The sequence below is a fragment of the Dermacentor andersoni genome, chromosome 1 (genome assembly GCF_023375885.2).
Source record: "Dermacentor andersoni chromosome 1, qqDerAnde1_hic_scaffold, whole genome shotgun sequence".
In the NCBI taxonomy this organism is placed as follows: domain Eukaryota; kingdom Metazoa; phylum Arthropoda; class Arachnida; order Ixodida; family Ixodidae; genus Dermacentor; species Dermacentor andersoni.
In genome coordinates this window covers 386,648,312-386,666,707 of record NC_092814.1, presented here as the reverse complement: position 1 = coordinate 386,666,707, position 18,396 = coordinate 386,648,312, and the positions used below count along the sequence as shown (strand labels likewise).

The following is an 18,396-nucleotide window of genomic DNA, read 5'->3' as shown; positions in this document are numbered from 1 at the left end:
ACTGAATATCTATAAACGGATGAAGAGGGTGGTGTCGGAGTCTGCGATTGGTCCGCTTTCTCTTACTTAGCTTGCGGTGGCTCGTCGACAATCGCGGCGGCATGCAACGGAAGATTAAGAATGACTTTAAAACGTATCCTCAGCAAAGAAGAGTTGGCAGAACGAGGTCGTAAACATGCCGAAAGTTCTCGAAAACGTTACACGGCCACGCAAATTGTTTTATTACACGCAAATAAACGCATTCTCTCCGGCAGGGGCCAGTAGCCAGTGCCGGAGCGATCGGCGGCAGCCATCTTTTATTCCTTTCGGAACGGGGCAGCCTGCGGCTATTCAGAAGAAAACTCAGTTTTGTTCGGCATATTAATGCATCTTTAACACGTACACGTCACTTTGACGCGGTAAGATTTTGCGGTTTTGTGATGTCGCGTGGGAGGCAAGTGAAGTGGGCGCGGCCCGAAAACTTTTGACCAATAGCCGAGGGCTAATGGCGAAAAGGCCTCGAATCAGAAATAACTATTTCTGTTTCGTTCGGTCAAATTATGCATGATCAGTGTGTACACGTCATATCAGATGGGGAGCTATCCCGGTTTTCTTGAGGTCGCGTAATAGACAGGTGAAGGGGGGGGTCGTCCAAAAAAGTTTTTGACCAATCGCGGTGGGCTGATTACAGAATTGGAAAAGTTTGGAATAGTTTTACGTTATGGCGCCCCAGCACAAAAAAATTTAATTATATCTATTACCAATGTTCAGCACCAGCCACGTACTGGTCCAAGCTCATTGTATTGGAAACTTCGAATTTACATGACGTGCTTGGTACCAGCGTCTAACCTCAAGCGGTGCTTGAGAAAATAAAAGCAAGCGCACAAGAGAGCAAAGAGCGACGATGCCCACACTGCACCCATTCAATGCGGTCAAAGTGGACTACTGTTAAAGGAAGCTTTTTCGGTCGTGCTGTTTGGCAGGCGCAGCGGATGGTAATGGTTACTGTACTCTTTTGGAATTGACGTAACGGGTGCGCCATTTTTCTTGTTCCGAGAGCGCCCATACAAATTGTCGAATCTAATCTGATTTAGGAGTTCGGTAACTAGCGTGCACACACCGACACACACAAAAAAGTGACACTGGCTAATACAGGAATAAATACCGCATAACGCCACTTGTAGGATTTTGCGCCTAACTGTGAATTATGGCACGCACAGGTTTCGACCTCTTTAAGGGCTTATAAGCGCCGATAAACTGCGTCACCCCAGAGAGTTAAGTGAACATGTGAACAGGTTAAGTGAATTCACTGGTAATGTTTACTGTTTTCATGTCACTCTTACCTTGCTCAACATAGCCAGCAACGAAGTCGCCCGCAGGTGAAGATAAGCAAGATATGGATGAAAAGACGAGGAAGCGCCAGCGAATCCCAATAATGCGTCCATTTAAATAACCATATCGCGACAGGAATTCAAAGAAGTTTTTTTTAATGCATTAGCATTCTTATAGGACACTTTCCGCACTTTCCGAAGCATATCTATCTATGTTTGCGTATTACCGTTTTCCCGCCTTCCTAGATCACTAGATAGCCAGCGGTCGAATGGGTACCGCATCGGCGGCTCTGCTGAGGTAACAAGGTTCGAAATCAACTATCCGACTAGCATGCGTCACTGAGTATGTGACAATGTGTACACACGTACGCTATTCAACGAAGCTCTTTTACTCCCACTCGGGTCAATATATATGGGGGCTGGGTTAGCCTCGCTGCTCGAAGAAACTCGTTGACATCGACTTGGACCACTGGGTATTTGACACTCTATCTGTGCTGGTCTTCAGTGGGCCTCTCTAATGTCAACTTGGGCAACTAGGTGTGTGCCACTGGGGATGACAAAAAAGCTGCTACTCGCATCATTTCAAGAATGTGGGCGCTGTCGCATCATGCCTGCATAAAACGTTTCTCGATACAAGCAATGTTGCATGCAGAAACGCGTAGTGATGCTGAAATGTGCGACCTTTGCTGATATGCTTTCCACTTGCGCAATATATACCACAAACCTGAAGATAATGTGATGATGGTATGATACTGATTGCAGAAAGCTCTTTCAACGTGGTCTGCAACACATAAATATGTATACAATGTATAAACCTGTATAAAATGTATTCACCTCTACTAAAGCAGCACACTGTGCATTTGATCAATTTTACTGCGTCTTGCGCAATTAATATGAAATTACCAAGTATGTTCTAGTGTATTTCAACACGTACAGCTTTTTCTATGCGTCGTGCCTGCTATACAAACTGCTTGTAAATGACCTGCACTGAAAAATAACAAGGCGACAAAGATGATTTATACGCTGTCATCGAGACTGTCTTTGAATATTAAAAAATATAAAATATGAGGAAAAATCTTGCTTTTTACCGAAGAAGTTTTAAAGCAATGGCAACAAAATTTGCACAATAATCCTTATACGAATATTTTTAATACTTGACTGATTAGCAAGTAAATATCAAATTGTGGTCAAAGACAGGGCTGAAGTCAATCACCACTCCCCAATCAGTCGCTGGAAGCTTTCTGCCATAGGATAGTCTCAGAAACACATACTGAAGACATGCCGTAAAATTCATTGCTGTTCCAGTCGAGTTTTTATAATCCCGGCCACGGCGGCCGCACTTCGTTGGGGGCGAAGTGCGAAAACGCCCGTGTACTTAGATTTAGGTGCACGTTAAAGAATCCCAATTGGTCCATTATTCCGGAGTCCCCCACTACGGCGTGCCTCATAATCAGGTCGCGGCTTTGGAACGTAAAGCTGAATACTTAATTAATTGAAATAAGTGCAGTCAAATTATTCGTCCACTTCACGGCAATACGAACGTGAGACACGAACGAGGTGCCCGTTGTTCGAGCCCGGTGCGACGCGCTAGGGCCCCGTACAGTAATGCTTCGCCAAGGCCGCGAAAGATGTCTGACCCGACCCACCTCAGTTGCTGACTTGCGTTCAATCGGGAGTTGCGCCCCAAAAGGCCAATCGGCATAACATTCGACATAGTAGAAAAGAGCAACGGCAGTTTAGTTTTGCGCCAGCCTTCGACGTCACAGCGGGGCCGGACCGCGAGCCGCGTTTTGCTGTCCCATGTACGTAATCAACTGATTGGAAGAACAGCTTGACGGCAGTTATTTATATACACATAGGCATTTCGAAACGTAGTAACATGGAACTAGATGTTTGTAATGATTCCCTACAACTTTCTTGGAGAAACATGTACCTTGAAGTTTGTAAATGATAATTTAAATGATGTAATTACCTCATTCATTGCACGTTGCATTTCATTCTTTTAAAACGTTTTCCACCTCGGCTGATGATTCATCTGCAGGTACGTAGCATTAGCAAATTTTATAAGCATTCTTTTATCCGTTGAAAGGAAAGCTATACAGAGGCTAGAGGCTGCGAAGCAGTTAAATCAAAAAGAAGGGACTGTGCATCTAATTCTTTTTAATTTCAGCGTAAAAATTTACGCTGTGACAGCAATGAGGCAGGTCGTTTCTGAACGCTGCTTGTTGCATGTAGAAGAAAATAGCGTGGATAGGGAACCAATTCGCGTGGATAGTTCGAAAGCCACTTGTAGCATGAAACAACTGTTACGAGCAATAAATTACTCATGAGTTTGTGCTCGACTGCTTGGTGACTATGCATGAGGCACTGCTACGAACAAGAAATCACGAAAAAGCACAGACCATTGGAGAGAACCAAAGAGGCCGCAGAGTCGGACCGCCACAACAAGAGTAGCAACCATAGCAACAACAGTTGAGCAGTGGGCTGAATTGTACGCGCTTGTATGTTAGTCTCAGTCGTTGTCGACAAGTTCCTGCACTTCAAAGTGTTGATGACCAAGCGAAACCGTGGAATGACTGCTTGACATGATGCGGTTTCTGTGCTCGCCACAGCAATGAACGGACAATGAAATCGTGCTTGAAATATTACTCACTGGAAGCTCCCCGTCTCTCCTTTGGGCTTCGATTATACTCAGATGAACGTAGGCTCGACATTTCACTTCTCAGAGCATCTTGGTTCGTATTTTTTTCCCTTCTCCTTCACGTCTACTAGTAATTTGCAGCGAGGCCTGTTATCGCAGCTGTGATAACAGCCCGCGCTGCATGTCCTATCCACGGCCAGAGTGCTTGAAAATAGTGACCGAGAGCTGTCGACGAACCCGCGCGGTGCCGTGCAAGTGACCCACGATGGCGTGCCGACCCCCCCCCCCCCCCTGCCCAGCGCACTTCGCGGAACGTAAGCTTCGACAATGGTCGAGTAGGATCTGTGTCATGCCCGAATGCCGATGCCGTACAGTGTCGCTAAGGCGCGCTTGCGGTAAAGCAGAGCAGCCGGCGGTATCCACATTTTTGTTGCTCTTTCTCTCTCTCGCCGGGGCAGGAATGCCTCTCTACTATACGGTGCTTCACGTGAGGTGTGTGCACGATAGGGGAGGCCGCTTCCTGGCTGGCCCGCGAAGGTTATCGCCGAGCCCCCGTGGCTTTTGGTGGCCACGAGCGGCGTCGCCCTCCGCTTTCTGACTCCGCTGGCGCGGCGAAACTCCAGCGTCCAGCATCAACAGCAGCAGCAGCGGCGGCGGCCGAAAGGAACGCGGCGGCGCGTATTTATTTGCCGATCGAGGCCAGTGAACTTGGAAAGGAAAAACGCAGACGTGAAAGGGGCGCTCATTCTTTCCCCGTTATGGCGGCGAAGGGCGTCGCGAAACCAGAACGTGTGCCCACACGCCGCACGGCCAATGGAGGTTAGTATATAAGGCGTCGCGCGGCATTGGCCCAGACCTAGATCGCCCCTACGGAGCAGACGCAACCCGGTGAGTGTGTGTGTGTGTGTGAGCGCGCGCATGCCGGCGTCCTTCCCCAGGCGCCCCGAACGGGCGCTCGCTCGCCGCAATGCACCGGCGTCCGCGCCGGCCGGCCGCTCGTGGGGCACCGCTCTGGCGGGTTCCGGGATGGAGCAAGATCCATGAATGAGCGCCCATGGTGCATGCAATGTTTCCGGAAGGCGCCGAGAAAGTTTCTGTGTTTTCGCAGATTAGTGAATTGTGCGAGTGTCTTTGCGTGGCGGTGCTGAGTGGCGCGCGGTCGCCTGCCGGAACATGGACTCCCCTAGGCTGTACGAGGAGCACGAAGTATTTGCATTCTTATTGCCAGTAGCACCGATAATATCAGCCGGTTGTATTAACCAGCTGGCAGAACGCTTACATTTCCTTGCCATCGCATCTGGTGGCCCTAACTTCCTAGAAAGTGTCAAAAAAGGGCATTTAAGTGGAATGAAAAAAACAATATTGTCCACTATAATTTGCAGAACGTCATATTTGAGTTAAAGATATATGCTGCAGTTTATGTGCATCTTCAGTAAAATAACCTCTTGCGGCGCTGTCCCGATGCCCAACTGATTTATTGGTGTGCTCTTCCTCATTCAATGTTTTAGACTCCCGGAGCAGGCGAAATGGTTAACCAAGAAAGAATGCAGAAACAGGGCCTCTAATTACCTCCTGTCGATCAACATGGAATGTTTAGGCAAAATCCGTAGCATCACCGATTTACTTTGGTACGCTTCGCATCGAATTAGTAAAACTGTGCAATTTTGAAAATTTAGCAAACTGAGGGTCATGAAAAGCCTTTCATGAAAAGTCATGAAAAGCGACCCTCTATAGAGGGCAAAGCTCAAGGGGACGCAGCATGTCGTTGTTGGCATGAATGTTTTCCGGAGAGAAAATTACAAATCAATGCTTTCAGACTCAGTCAACACACCAACTTGTTAGCGTGCGTTATGGCAGCTTATGCACGGTCATTCCGAGGAAAGACCATGCACTCGCACCATTGTACTCCATGCCTGCTTGTCTTGCCGAGCTGGCTCTAGACTGGACGCAGCTTGTCAGTCGTGGAGTAGTGTCGGCATCGCTCCGTGAGATCATCTACAATAGGAAAGGAATAGAAGCACTTTTTTTTCAGGTGCCGAAATTGTATTCCAGGTATTTGCAACCAATCCTAGGCTCAAGGATTGGCGCTGCAGAACAGTTCTTTCTGAAGTAACTTCGAACAGACAAGGCTGCAGAATTGGATTGTGTAGCTCGTCTAGGCTGCGTAATCAGTCCAGGTTGTGCTAACGCCGAAAATATCGCATTCCCGTAGTGAATGGCACTGTGTTAGCGTTTCGTAGTGCTGTGAACTGAACTACCCTTTGTTTGTGTCTTATAGCTTGGTGCATACTTCTAAATTAACTCCGCCAAATTGCAGCACTTGCGCCTCTAATGGTTGCCGTGTAACATATCAGTGATTATCAACATATGATGGCGACATTTATATTCTTTGGTGGCAAAGTGTATGGTAATAAACGCGAGGGTCCTTTCCTTTACTAAAAATATGGGGTTTTATGTGCGACAACTACTTTCTGATTATGACGCACGGCGTATAGTGCAGCACTCCGGAAATTTCGACCACCTGGAATTCTTTAAGGTGCACCTAAATCTAAGTACACAGGTGTCTTTCGCATTTTGCCCGCATCGAAATGCGGCCGCCGTGGCCGGCATAACGCGATCTCACGCTCAGCCTTTAATTTATTCTGTTTGCTTGTACCTGTGTTGCCTGTCTCCAGTTTAGGTTAGCAGGATTCTCCTTAGTGTCTTAAGTACGCATACAATGCGTGGGTTTTTTCATGCCCTTTAGTGCCCAAATTATCGACGCCAAGCATTTTTATTCGTATTATCGCTGTTATTACCCTAAGTGGAGATGAAAGTTCTACTGTCATTGCTAAGTGGTAAAGGTAAAGTACAATATAATAATAATAATAATATAATGATTTATTTCCATCACCATTACATTGATGGTGCCGTTCTTATTCAAGTCCATTCGTTCTTGTTGAGCGTACATGATGTTTAGGTTGTTAGGTGCCGTTAGGCATGCATACCGGCCCAGAAAAGTTTTCGTAATGTGGACAGTACGGAAAATCTCAAATACTTCGACCACTAGATCTATGCTTGAATGTGGAATTTGCGCAATGCCCTTCACAGCTCCGGAGGCATGTCTTCATGATGATGCATTTACGCATATTCTTTGCACATTCGAAAATAATTTGTTGTCTGGTGTACTCGACTGCCAGGACCAAAATTCAGCAATAGTCCTTGAGATCTAATACGGATGAGAGCAAACTGTCGAGATCTTCCACCACATGGTAGCAGCACGAAAGCTGAAGATACATTTCCTGCGGAAGCTTACAGCGTCAAGAACCATGACAGCTATGGCTGTGTCTAGATTTCGATGTCTGCTAAGATCTTGTTTACTCCAAGCTAGAAAAATGCTGACATACTGAGCACTTTTTCCTTCAGTATACAAAGTTCCTTAATTTTTTTTTTTTTTTTTTGCGAGAGGTGAAATAAATACAATCTATCCGGGGTTCCATAGAGCCAAATATTCTGCGACCATGTCGATGGACTTTGTCGAGCCCATCGCAGTAGCAGCACGTGAAACACAACAGTGTAACGTGGGTGCCACGAGTGCTGACAGAGCGCGTAGTGGCATCCATTTCTCCTCCTTGAGCCCCTTCTCCTTCACGCGCTGCTCGTTCGATGCGTGATTTGTTCATTAATTCCCCTTAAGCTTCGCAAGCTTCCCCACTCATTTGGATACAGCAAAGGGGGCTTGAACTAGTGTGAGCATTAAAGTAATAAAAATAACCGCAATGTAAAAACTAGCAGCATAAAGCTACGGAACGGGTACATATGAGATGAACTTGACTACCATAAGTGGCTAGATTACAAAAAAGGTTATATTATAGAGCTAGTGTGCCCTATCTTAAGGGCTTCACTGGCTGATAACACAGCTGATACAAACTTCGTTACTTTATTTTGCATAAATCGAGCGCAAGTATGTTCAGTTGCTCTAAAGTTGAAGTTTCTTACAGCACAGCATTGCGCCCATCGCATTACCTAGCTCTGACGGCACTCGGCCTGCCTTTGACCATCTCTATGCACCCCACTCCCATCTCCTGCAACCGCGACGCACATCGGGGCAACACGCCGGGCGTAATAGCGAGGCTGCGCCGTCATCATCGCCGCTCAGAAAAATGGCTGCGCACGAGCCGTAAATAGCAACAACGGCCAGTGCACCGGCGGCAACTGCTCGTCTTGACCTCGATTTTGCGAACGCTCGCGGGACATCGAGAAGAAGGAGAGGGGGACAACATGCAAGCAGCAGGTGCTTGGGGAGAAGGGGGGAGGGCTAGTTTAGCTGGCGCGATGTACGATCGTTGACTGGCGTCCGACCTCACCTCTTCTCAGGCGCTGGAAACGGGTCACGCGCGACCTGACTGTCCGATGAGAGCCGCACGGTTCGGGAAGCTTGTCTATGGAGGGCCGGTCTTGCCTCGCCTTTGCTGGCGCTCTGGCATCTGACAGCAAGCGCGATCGGTCTCAAAGACGTTGCTGTGAATGGAAAATGAGGTAGCATTTCAAGAAGGTAGCTGAGGAGAAGGCCGAAAGTAGACATTCAGTTTCGGGCAACGATCCTCGCAGCCAGGAAGCCGGGCAATTAGGAGACTATAATATCTCGGTTTTTTAAGCGATAATGGCACTCGAAGCCGACGCCTCAATATGTACGTGCATCTTTCTTGTCTCGGATTGTTGTGCACCTTGTGTCTTCAGAACGCGCCTCACTTGACAGCGAATTGAAGCTCGGCGCACAATGATTAAATGACGTGCTACTATTGAGATTCCGCACGTATTCCGCAGAAACCTCTCCGATATGAAAGCATATTGCCGTTTGTGCATATATTGTAAATAGCACACAGCAGCGCCGTTACACATTCTGCGCTTATTGAGCTCACCGGGAGCAATTTCCGAACAGTTCGTATCTGGAGAGGGCGCCCCTACAGCTGGCAAACTTATAAAGCAGGTCAAGTGGACCGAGGTTCGCGAAGCATTCGAGACAGTTCGCGAAGCTTGCCTGAAGCCTTCGGGCTTCGCAGTCTGACCAGAAGTCTTTCAGCGTGTGATCGCAATGTCAGGTGTGATGAGGACGATTGCGAGCGGTTCCTGCTGCTGCCAAAAGAAAGTAGATTCGAACAGGTCCTCTTAAATCGCTCATTCTGTAGAGCCCACAAAATATCATGCTCTGCAAATCGCACCATGCTCTGCAAATCGCACCTTGGTTCATATGTGCTTGACAGATGGCGATCAAGTAAGAGATTTGCAACACTTTAGCATTGGTTAAGCCAAAAGTCTCAGCTATACAAATAGTGACGCAATAGCGCTGATTTTTGCATTCACTTTCATTGTTCGTAGCACTTACAAAGTGCTAAGCAGTGCTAAGCAGTGGCAAGCAGACGGGCGCTGCAGACGGGTCAGAGGTACCTGGCCGGCCTTTGCCCTATCCGGCAGTTAGCCTTCTGCGCGCCAAGGTATGCGAGTGATTTCAGAGACGAACTTAATTGCCCTCGGACCATCGTCTATCACAGCTATGCGAAAGATGGCAGCTCAGATTTGGGTCGAATGGACCTTCTAATCCTTTAGTTGTGGTTGCTGTAGCGAGAGCATCAATTACCGCTTGACGCTTATGCTTGATGTCAAACATATTACGCTCCAATGCTCAACAGATGACGAAATATGTCTGCAACGGCATAGGCCAGAGACCGTGCCCTCACTGTCATAAAATTTTATCTTTTTGTTGTGCGCGCTGGTCTAGCAGCCCAATATTCTGATTCACATTACGCTATAGCATGAGTAGAGCCGCTCAAGGGCAGCCAGAAAAATGCATCTGATCATCCTAATACCTGCAACATGCTTTGCCATGCTAGGCTCACTCCCGTTCAGGGGGCTACTCCGGCGAACGAATATGCTGCACAAATGCCGGAAGAAAGTGCAGCAGTATTCTGGCGACTATGCTTGAAAAGAAAGGTTCTTTAGCTGAGAAGGTCAAGAGAATGTACTAGGCAAGTAAAGCTTAAATGCAAATGGAATATTGCGTTTTGGGTGAGGCTATTCAGCTACCTCCTTCCGTGCGGATGCCTCAATTTTGTTCTTACTATGCCGGAGAGCAGCATTCGCTAGGAAAATAGGAAGTACAACAGTGGTGAGGCATAGGGACGTACATTTTTCTTTATATACTCATACTCTCCGGATTTGTGCACCATCAAAGCAATAACCACACAAAAGAATAATAGGACTAGGAACCGCTCCATCGAAAGATTTGCTTCGTTTTTTTATACGAGGCATTTTAATGGTGAGAATTTTCTGAATCGGTATGCTTGCATGTGTGTGAGTACTCGAATTGGAAGACCTCCCTAGTATATCTATCGTGATGTGACAGACCATAACGGCATCTAAAATATCATCAGAGATTTCGTTTCTACCGTATTAACGATCTCTGTGCGCAACATGACACCGTTGCTGGAAAGGTCCCGTGCTGTCAACAACAACAACAACAACAATAATAATAATAATAATAATAATAATAATAATAATAATAATAATAATAATAATAATAATAATAATAATAATAATAAAAATTGCCATCAAAAACTCAAAACAACGTAAACAGCTCGGTCTAAGCCTCAGTTGGCTTGTAGGACCGTGCCTATGAATAAGATACACATTGCGAAAAAGGAAAAAAAAAAGCATAAATTGATGAAACATGTAGAATAAATAAAATGAATGAAAAATAAATGGGGAAGGCCCAAGGTAGCATTTGTTTACTGTACTTAAAACGAAGGAAATTGAAGTAAATAAGATGATACAAAAAAAAAGTTCTGGAGGTTAATTTCATCGTCGCATCTGTAATAGTTCTTTCAGCGTGCTTTTCGATGTCGCATTAAAAATTTCATCTGGTAATTTGTTAAAGATGGTGCAGCACATATGCACAGCGTCTGGGGGCACCATACCTTGTGGCTGAACGAGGCAGTACATACCGGACATGTTTTCTAAGTTCTCTTGTGGCGGCACTTTTTTGCTTGAATGCAGAATTCCAAAAATGTTTGACGAAAGTGTCTCTATAAGCAATGAATGAAAATTCGGTAGACGAAGTTCATGGAAGATATTTACAGTTGTTACTGTTGAAGAACTGTAGGAAACATTTTTAATAATAATAATAATAATAATAATAATAATAATAATAATAATAATAATAATAATAATAATAATATTGTTTATTGTCAGAAAATTTACAAAACAACACGAGCAGGCCGCTCTAAGCCTTAGTTGGCTTGTAGGACCGTGCCAATGAATATGGTAGACAAGGCGAAAAAAAAAAATACATAAACTGATGAGACATGAAGGAAAAAAAAATAAAAACAAATAAAACGAGTGGCAAAAAATTGAAAAGAACAAGATAACATTTGGTTATCTACATATAACAAAACTTGAAGAGGTAAATATTGCGATGCAAAACAATGTACAAGAGGTTAATTTTACTGTAGCTGCTTTAAGAAGTGTTTGAGCGTGCTTTTTCATGTCGCGTTAAAAATTTCATCTGGTAATTTGTTAAATATGTCAGGCACATAAGCACACCGTCTGGCCGCGCCATACCTTGTGGCTGAACGCGGAACTACATAACGGACATGTTTTCTAAGCTCCCTTGCGGCGGCACATTTTTGTTTAAAAGCGGAATTCCAAAAATGTTTAACGACAACTCTTTCTATAAGTAATGAATGGAAGTTCGGTAGACCAAGTTCACGGAAGATATTTACAGTTGTTACTGTTGGGGAACTGTAGGAAACATTTTTAAGAATGTTTTTTATAATCCGGTCTACCCTGCATCTCCAACGATCAGAACAAAAGCCAAAGACTGTAATGCCGTACCTCAACACGCTTTAACCTAGTGCATGTGCTATAATATTTTTTACAGACAAAGGTGCAATACTTTTGATATTAAACACCAGCCACGCTACTGACCTCAGTTGAGAACAAATAAGTGATAAATGATGTTGCCACGATAAATTACTATCGAAATAGATTCCGAGATATTTCACACAATCCACGTATGGAATAGGCGCACATTTACAATGAACACAGTCTGACTCATGCAAGTAGAGAGGCATGTTAATAACTGTAGTTTTAAGTGGGGAGCGGAAACAAACATTTTGTTTTTTGCGCATTTACAACAATTTCGTTATTAGCGAACCAAAGCATTGCTTTGTACACGTCATTGTGCAACATTAATAATACTAATAATAATAATAAATAAATAACACTGATATAGTTTTTTATTTCCACCCATGTTTAATTAGGTTTCGGCACAAATAAGCAACTGAACACAACGAAATATTCCCTTCAATGTTCGGGTCCGCGACACGTTTGCGAATCGTGTCAACCAAAACGCGTGATACACGTATCTCACCAAGTCGTTTCTTGAACTTTTATCGCAGCACTTACGGGGCACGTTGAACGCACGCATGTAACGGTACTCTGTTGACATGGCAGAGGAGAAACACAATGCACAAGGAGCCTTGATCGCCATCATCACTTGCACCAAGAGTCCTCGATGCGCTCTCACTCATCGGTGTATTTCACCGATGAGCCCACACAGTCGCGCACACAGTCGTTCGTTATGTGGGGTCCTAGCCGTCAAAAGTTTGATGTGTGTTGTTTCATAGTTTACTGAGATTACTTGAGATGCTAACGAGCTGCCTTTCGAATGTGTTCGTGCGCTACCGTCTATGTCACTGTGTACTTCAACACTACTCGTGGCCTCTCTTTCCTCAAGTTCACTTATTCCACTTAAAGCATTACCTTTTCCCACATTGGTGTTGCAGCAGTGGTTGAATTTTATTTTACATCTCGTTTACAGTTATTGTGCTGTGCTTTTGTTCCTTGAACTTATTGTGCAATATTGACCCAACAAAGAAGTAGATTTTACTATTTGGCTGCATCAGTGCACTTTTTCTGTGCTGCATTTTCTAGAAATGTAGCATCCACATGCGAACATAGGGGCTTTTCTTGCATTAGCCTTTTTCTTGGCTCCTCTTTCGCTCGTTGTAATGCGGACGTACAGGGATATCATGAGAAGCGAGTCGTGCTTGAGTGGCCATTTGAGATTTGGTCACTTACAGAAAGCTCATGTAGTTCTTAACTTGCAGCAGCCATGAATCCGATGCACCTCTTCCTCGCTACCGTGGTTTGCGCGCTGTTCTTGGCGTTGCCGACGAACCAACAAGGGCTGCTTGGTCTGATGGCCACGGCGGCCATTATGAGGCGATTCCGTGGAAACAACCAGAACGAGAACAGCCAGAGCCAGTCCCAAGGTCAGACGCCACTGGCATCGCATCCGGAGCCCTCCATCTATGGCCTACCTTCACAGAACGTCCCGTGAGTGAATATAATAGACGGTTAAGGTGGAAAAGACATTTGTCGGGACACCTGCTCAAGTCATTGAAGACCGCGCTATTATGCACGCAATTTATTTGTCATGCAAGTTAATCATGGACCAGCAGCGTGTTCGATAATAAAATGCATAGCCTTTACCAACAAACCCCATGAAAGAACTTTAGACTGTAAACGTTTCGATGATGATTGCTTCGTTCATCTCGAAGCAGAAAGAAGGCAAATGAAGTAACTATATCCATTTCATGCCTGAGAATCTATGAACATGCTGATACACCTTCTGTATTTTGGTTTAAGGAACCTAAAATCTTCAGCCCCAAACCAGAATAACTTCTAACATCAGCGCAGACAAGAGATAATTCATAAGAAGTACCGCTTAATCTAGGAGACGTGCCACCTGTGGGGGTTGTTCGTCATGCGAGCTAAAATAATTATTGTTCGACTTGCCAGCTAAAAAAAAAACACCTTAATTGCTATGTTATTGTATAGTTTGTTTCTGGGCTCCAACTCAGTGATGCTACCAGTGGAGTCTGGCTTGATGATGTGGTTATTACAGGATGCATTCTAGCAAATGGAGAATGCACTGGCGATACCTTGTGAAGCAGTTAATTACCCAAGGTAGAGCAGTCACAAGCCACTGAAAACACCTATGGGCCTATTTATCATTTTATTACAGCACGCCCTCGAGCAGGTTACATATTGAAAATTGAATAAGCGATGCTATAGCTGTTTTGTCTGGGCCCAATTACCGCGCCGTGATGTGACAAGCAGGTCGGCTATAAAAAGTTTAGCGCCTTAAAGAGGCCTTTTGCAAGCCTGAAGGTGAAGGACAAATTACAACGGCTGATATCAAAGCCCATTCGCATACTTGCCATCCTGAGGCAACCTGCCTCCCTCAAGGAAACTTGAGGCCCCCACTCACGCCAAAGCACCTCAAAGCAACACCATTAATAGCCTAGCACGTGGCTGCAAAGGAATTACTCCCAGATATTGGGTCAAGCAATCAAATGGTGCCTAGAGTGTTGCGCAGAAGCACTCAATACCTTAGTGCTAGACGACCTTTACAACAGTCGCGAGTTGGCGGCATACGCAGGGTTACTCCGCTGCGCTGCTCTTAAATTATGTGTTAATGAATATCAAACGGAAGTTTAAACGGCTTTCCACGTGTAATAAGTGTAATAACTACTAGCCGTGGTTGCGCAATGGCTATGGTGTTGGGCTGCTGAGCACGAGGTCGCGGGATTGAATCCCGGCCGCGGCAGCCGCATTTCGGTGGGGGCGAAATGCGAAAACACCCATGTACTTAGATTTAGGTGCACGTTGAAAAACCCCAGGTGGTCAACATTTCCGGAGTCCTCCACTACGGCATGTCTCATAATGAGAGAGTGCTTTAGGCACGGAAAACCCATGCTTTAATTTAACTGTAATAACTGCTTGCCGTTGTCCAGCCTATATCCGTTGTGATTAACCGTTATAGCCTACGGAGCTTTCCCGTCAATGTGTCACGCGAGATTAATCCTTCTTGATATCTGCACAAGGAATAGTCAAACTAGATAAATTGCATAAACGATTGATAATTGACTGATAATAAGACTAAATTCTTGCAGTGCGGCGTCGTGCCTCCAGTGTAAGGCTATCTCTGCGTGGTTTCACCACCATTGATCACTGCCTTCTCCTCGCAGGTTTTACGCGGGCGGATACCCAGGTGCCTATGGTGGCTCCCTGGGCGCGCCAACCGGTCTCGCCCAAGGCTTCGGCGGAGGCTTCCCCGGAGGTAGCGCGGCATTTGCTCCTGGTACCGGACCTAGCACCTACTCGGCCAGCTTCGGCGGCATGAACTTCAACACGGGAGGCTTTGGCGGCGCTCCGGCGGCTTCCACGTCTTCCGGCTTTGCGCCTGGGGGTTTTGGAGGCTTGCCCGGTGCAGGCGGTGTGCCTTACGGGGGTTAAAGTAGCTACTGCCGCCGAACACACACCATCGGCACTCTGTGCTTCTGTGATTCCGTGCTGAGCTGCGCAGGTCCCTAATTCCGGAATGCCGGCGGAAAGCTCACACATTCAATAACAATATCCGCGTCGGAGCACCAACACCTTGGCATCGTCCGCGATCGCAAATATTTCTCGCAAACTGGTTCCGTCGTTAAAGGAGCGAAGCGAACGCAATGAGGTAACATGTAGACAAAATTCGGCACTCGTTTTTTCAGTCTATGCTCAACGATTCCAGTTTTGGAACGCAAAGACGGAGTGGAAGACAGACAGGTAAAGTTGGCGTGCTGGTTGGCTGCTTGATTACCGCAGCGAGCGTTTTTTGTTATTTTTTTCTGAGTTTCGTTTCCAAGGACATCTTATAGTTCTTTTCAGATTCGAGGTAGTATCATTGGTTCGCCCATGTTTTTTGACTCAACTGGCTCACCTGTCATAGGAAGTGAGGAGTGCGTGCATCGCAGATGGTCAGCTCAGCAAGGAATCACTGGCACGGAGTGCGCAGCCGCAGTGCTATCTTGCAATTTTCTCAGCCCCAGTTGCAGCTCTCACCACAGGAGAGTGCTGCGATTCTCACGAGTGCTTTCCCACCCTCCAAGTACGTCCGCGCGCGATAATTACCGCGCGAAAAAGGTTGTACTGCACACTGTCATTCCCGGCTCCCCTCACAGTCTCGAAGGTTGCGCGAGGTAGTCGTGGATTACCGAGTTAAGTGCGTTTCCCTTCTCATTGTTTACGTCCACCGCTATTGTTTACCCAAACAAGACAGAGATATTATGCAGATTCTGGGGTTTGAGGCCCGAACGCACCTCCCGTGTGTGTTTGTTCACCATCCAGACTGTAACTCGCAGAGCGCTTTAACCCCGCTACCATTCAACTGAGCCTGGTTGCCGTTAGAATGGTAGCGCTGTTCTGTATCTCACACTCTTCCTTATGCCCTTACCACAGCGTAAGCAGTGCTGCTCAACAAGGCCTAGGGAAATGTAGACTTCAGGATATCCTTATTAATATTATTACAGGAACTCTCTTATGAGGATTTATATGAAAAGATTGAAATGGTCGTGTATTTTCTCTACCTTAACGATAGAGATGGCGTAATACTTCTTCAGTACGCCTTAAGGCACGTATAAATTTAACAGAATTAATGAAGGGCATGGAAGCTTGCTCAAAGGCATTATTTCTATTGTACTATAAACAGTTCGAAACATCTGTGCTTCACCGAGCGCTTTTACGGCGCGGCCATTGAAAGTGCTTGCTCGTAAAGTGACTACGTTGCGTTATTTTCTTTTTGAAGATATTGCGGCGCTCGCCTTAGCTGTGGTTCGGGCGCACCAGGTTTCATAACATAACTGCAGCTAGACTGCAGAAACCGTAACTTCTCACAAGCAGCAAAGGAGCACGTATAAGTCGTTCCTTCAGGGCCGTAGGCCCATGTAACTTACTCAGTGGCAGTTACATATGCTCCACACGTCTCACACTCTCAACATCGCGTGGCCAGGAACGGTGTCTCGAATGCACGCCTGTGCCAATATCACGAAACTCTCGCGACGTCAGCAGTATTGTGACGGCACGTGTGCTTTGAAAAAAACAATTTTAAGGTTCGGGCATCGGCGGCTCTCTAAATATTAGTTTGTCAGCGACTCGCTAGGGGATATGAAGGAGCGTGACCCTCGTCCACCTTGACAAGGAGTGCTCTACGAAAAGTGGTCCGTGATTCGTTTTTAAGATAGGAGCCACTGTGGCGCTAACTCTACGCACCTGAACACATTCTGCGTTCTTGGTTAAATGCGTGGACAATTCCTCAGCTCTGCACAAATATTCTGAGTGAACTCGCTATAGTAGCGTAACGTGTATTGAGCCCATCCAAGAGATAAGCAGCGGCCATAATATATGCAAAAATAAAAATAAAATGACGCAACTATCTACCTACAACCCAGAAGAAATATTCATGGGGTTACCTTCGACATCCGTGAGCCAATACACCGCGGGCCTTTAGGGTCGCAGCTCCTTTCTTCTCACTCAGTCGTCTCTAATCAAACCCTCAAACAGTGGTCAGTGCTCTGTAGTTCTTTCAAGAGACCACGGTTGCGTGCTTATGAATAGGTACAGAAATCTATGGCAAAATAACGTATGCTGCTGCGCTTTCGTACCTTACGCCAGCTGCGACCACCGTTCCCATTGGCACCTCAGCCATGCAGGACGCCGGGGTTGGCTTCCGGCGTTGCTGTTTCTTGAGGTCACCATTCTGTCGATACGGCGGGCAGTGAACACTGTTCTCAGTTGTCCCTGCTTCGCTGCCCCCAGGAAACCTCGCTCAGGAAGTAATTCAATTCATTTCTAGTCTTACACGCTGACGCAACCCTGATTCTCGAACTGCTCTGAGCACTCCAGCCCTACTCTAGGTACGCGCGAGTTTCGTGTGCTTTTGTAAATACTCTTCCCTCTTCAGCGCGGGTTCCCTACGTTGTACCACTAGTGCCGAAAATAAACTGAAATGATAATGAAAGGTGCTCGGACTGTGTCTTTTCTGCACGAATAGCTGTCCGTTTGTGCCCGCATTAGAATGTATCACGTCGAACTTTGCCGTTTCCCCATCCTTCTACAACTACACAGATTCAAGTGGGTCTTCTTTCCTACGATACTTAGCACAGTACAAGGTGGGTATACAGCTTCCTGATTTATTAAGAAACCAGTACAAGTCACCATTTGCGGTTCAATACCAGTGGTGATTTAAGCTAGCTGCCGTAATTTGTGGACAAAGTTATTTCCTTTTTGCTATAGCGATATGATTCCGTGGTTAGTGATATAGCGCTTTTGGGTTGCTAGGGTGACGTTGAGGACAGTGGATTGACCGCTCTGTGGATTTGATTTTTTTTTTTTTGCAAACTTTCTTGCAAAGTGGTTTAGAAGTACTGCTTGTTGGCAGAGAAGAAGCGCGAAATATTCCGTCGTGATGCCAACACAAAAGAAATCAACATGGCGTTCCAGCCGGAAAACTGCATTTTAAACATTGGAACCAAGATCTTACCGAAAGGAACTACCTTGAATGTTTTCTTCCCGCACGATGGAATT

The 18,396-nt window shown here is 45.9% G+C and overlaps 1 protein-coding gene across 2 annotated transcripts; it reads left to right on the top strand.

Annotated features, from left to right (window-relative positions):
- The first annotated feature begins 4,740 nt into the window (after positions 1-4,740).
- LOC126518605 (uncharacterized) lies at positions 4,741-17,830 on the top strand. 2 transcript variants are annotated; one of them, XM_050168384.2, is made up of 3 exons: positions 4,741-4,839; positions 13,098-13,326; positions 15,024-17,830. In XM_050168384.2, the coding sequence occupies exons 2-3, from the start codon at positions 13,103-13,105 to the stop codon at positions 15,289-15,291; spliced, it is 492 nt and encodes a 163-aa protein (XP_050024341.1). In that variant the 5' UTR covers positions 4,741-4,839; positions 13,098-13,102; the 3' UTR covers positions 15,292-17,830. The 2 variants fall into 2 exon arrangements, with proteins under 2 accessions (XP_050024341.1, XP_054921022.1); XM_055065047.2 differs by having other exon boundaries at positions 4,743-4,839; positions 13,101-13,326.
- The last annotated feature ends 566 nt before the right edge of the window (positions 17,831-18,396 follow it).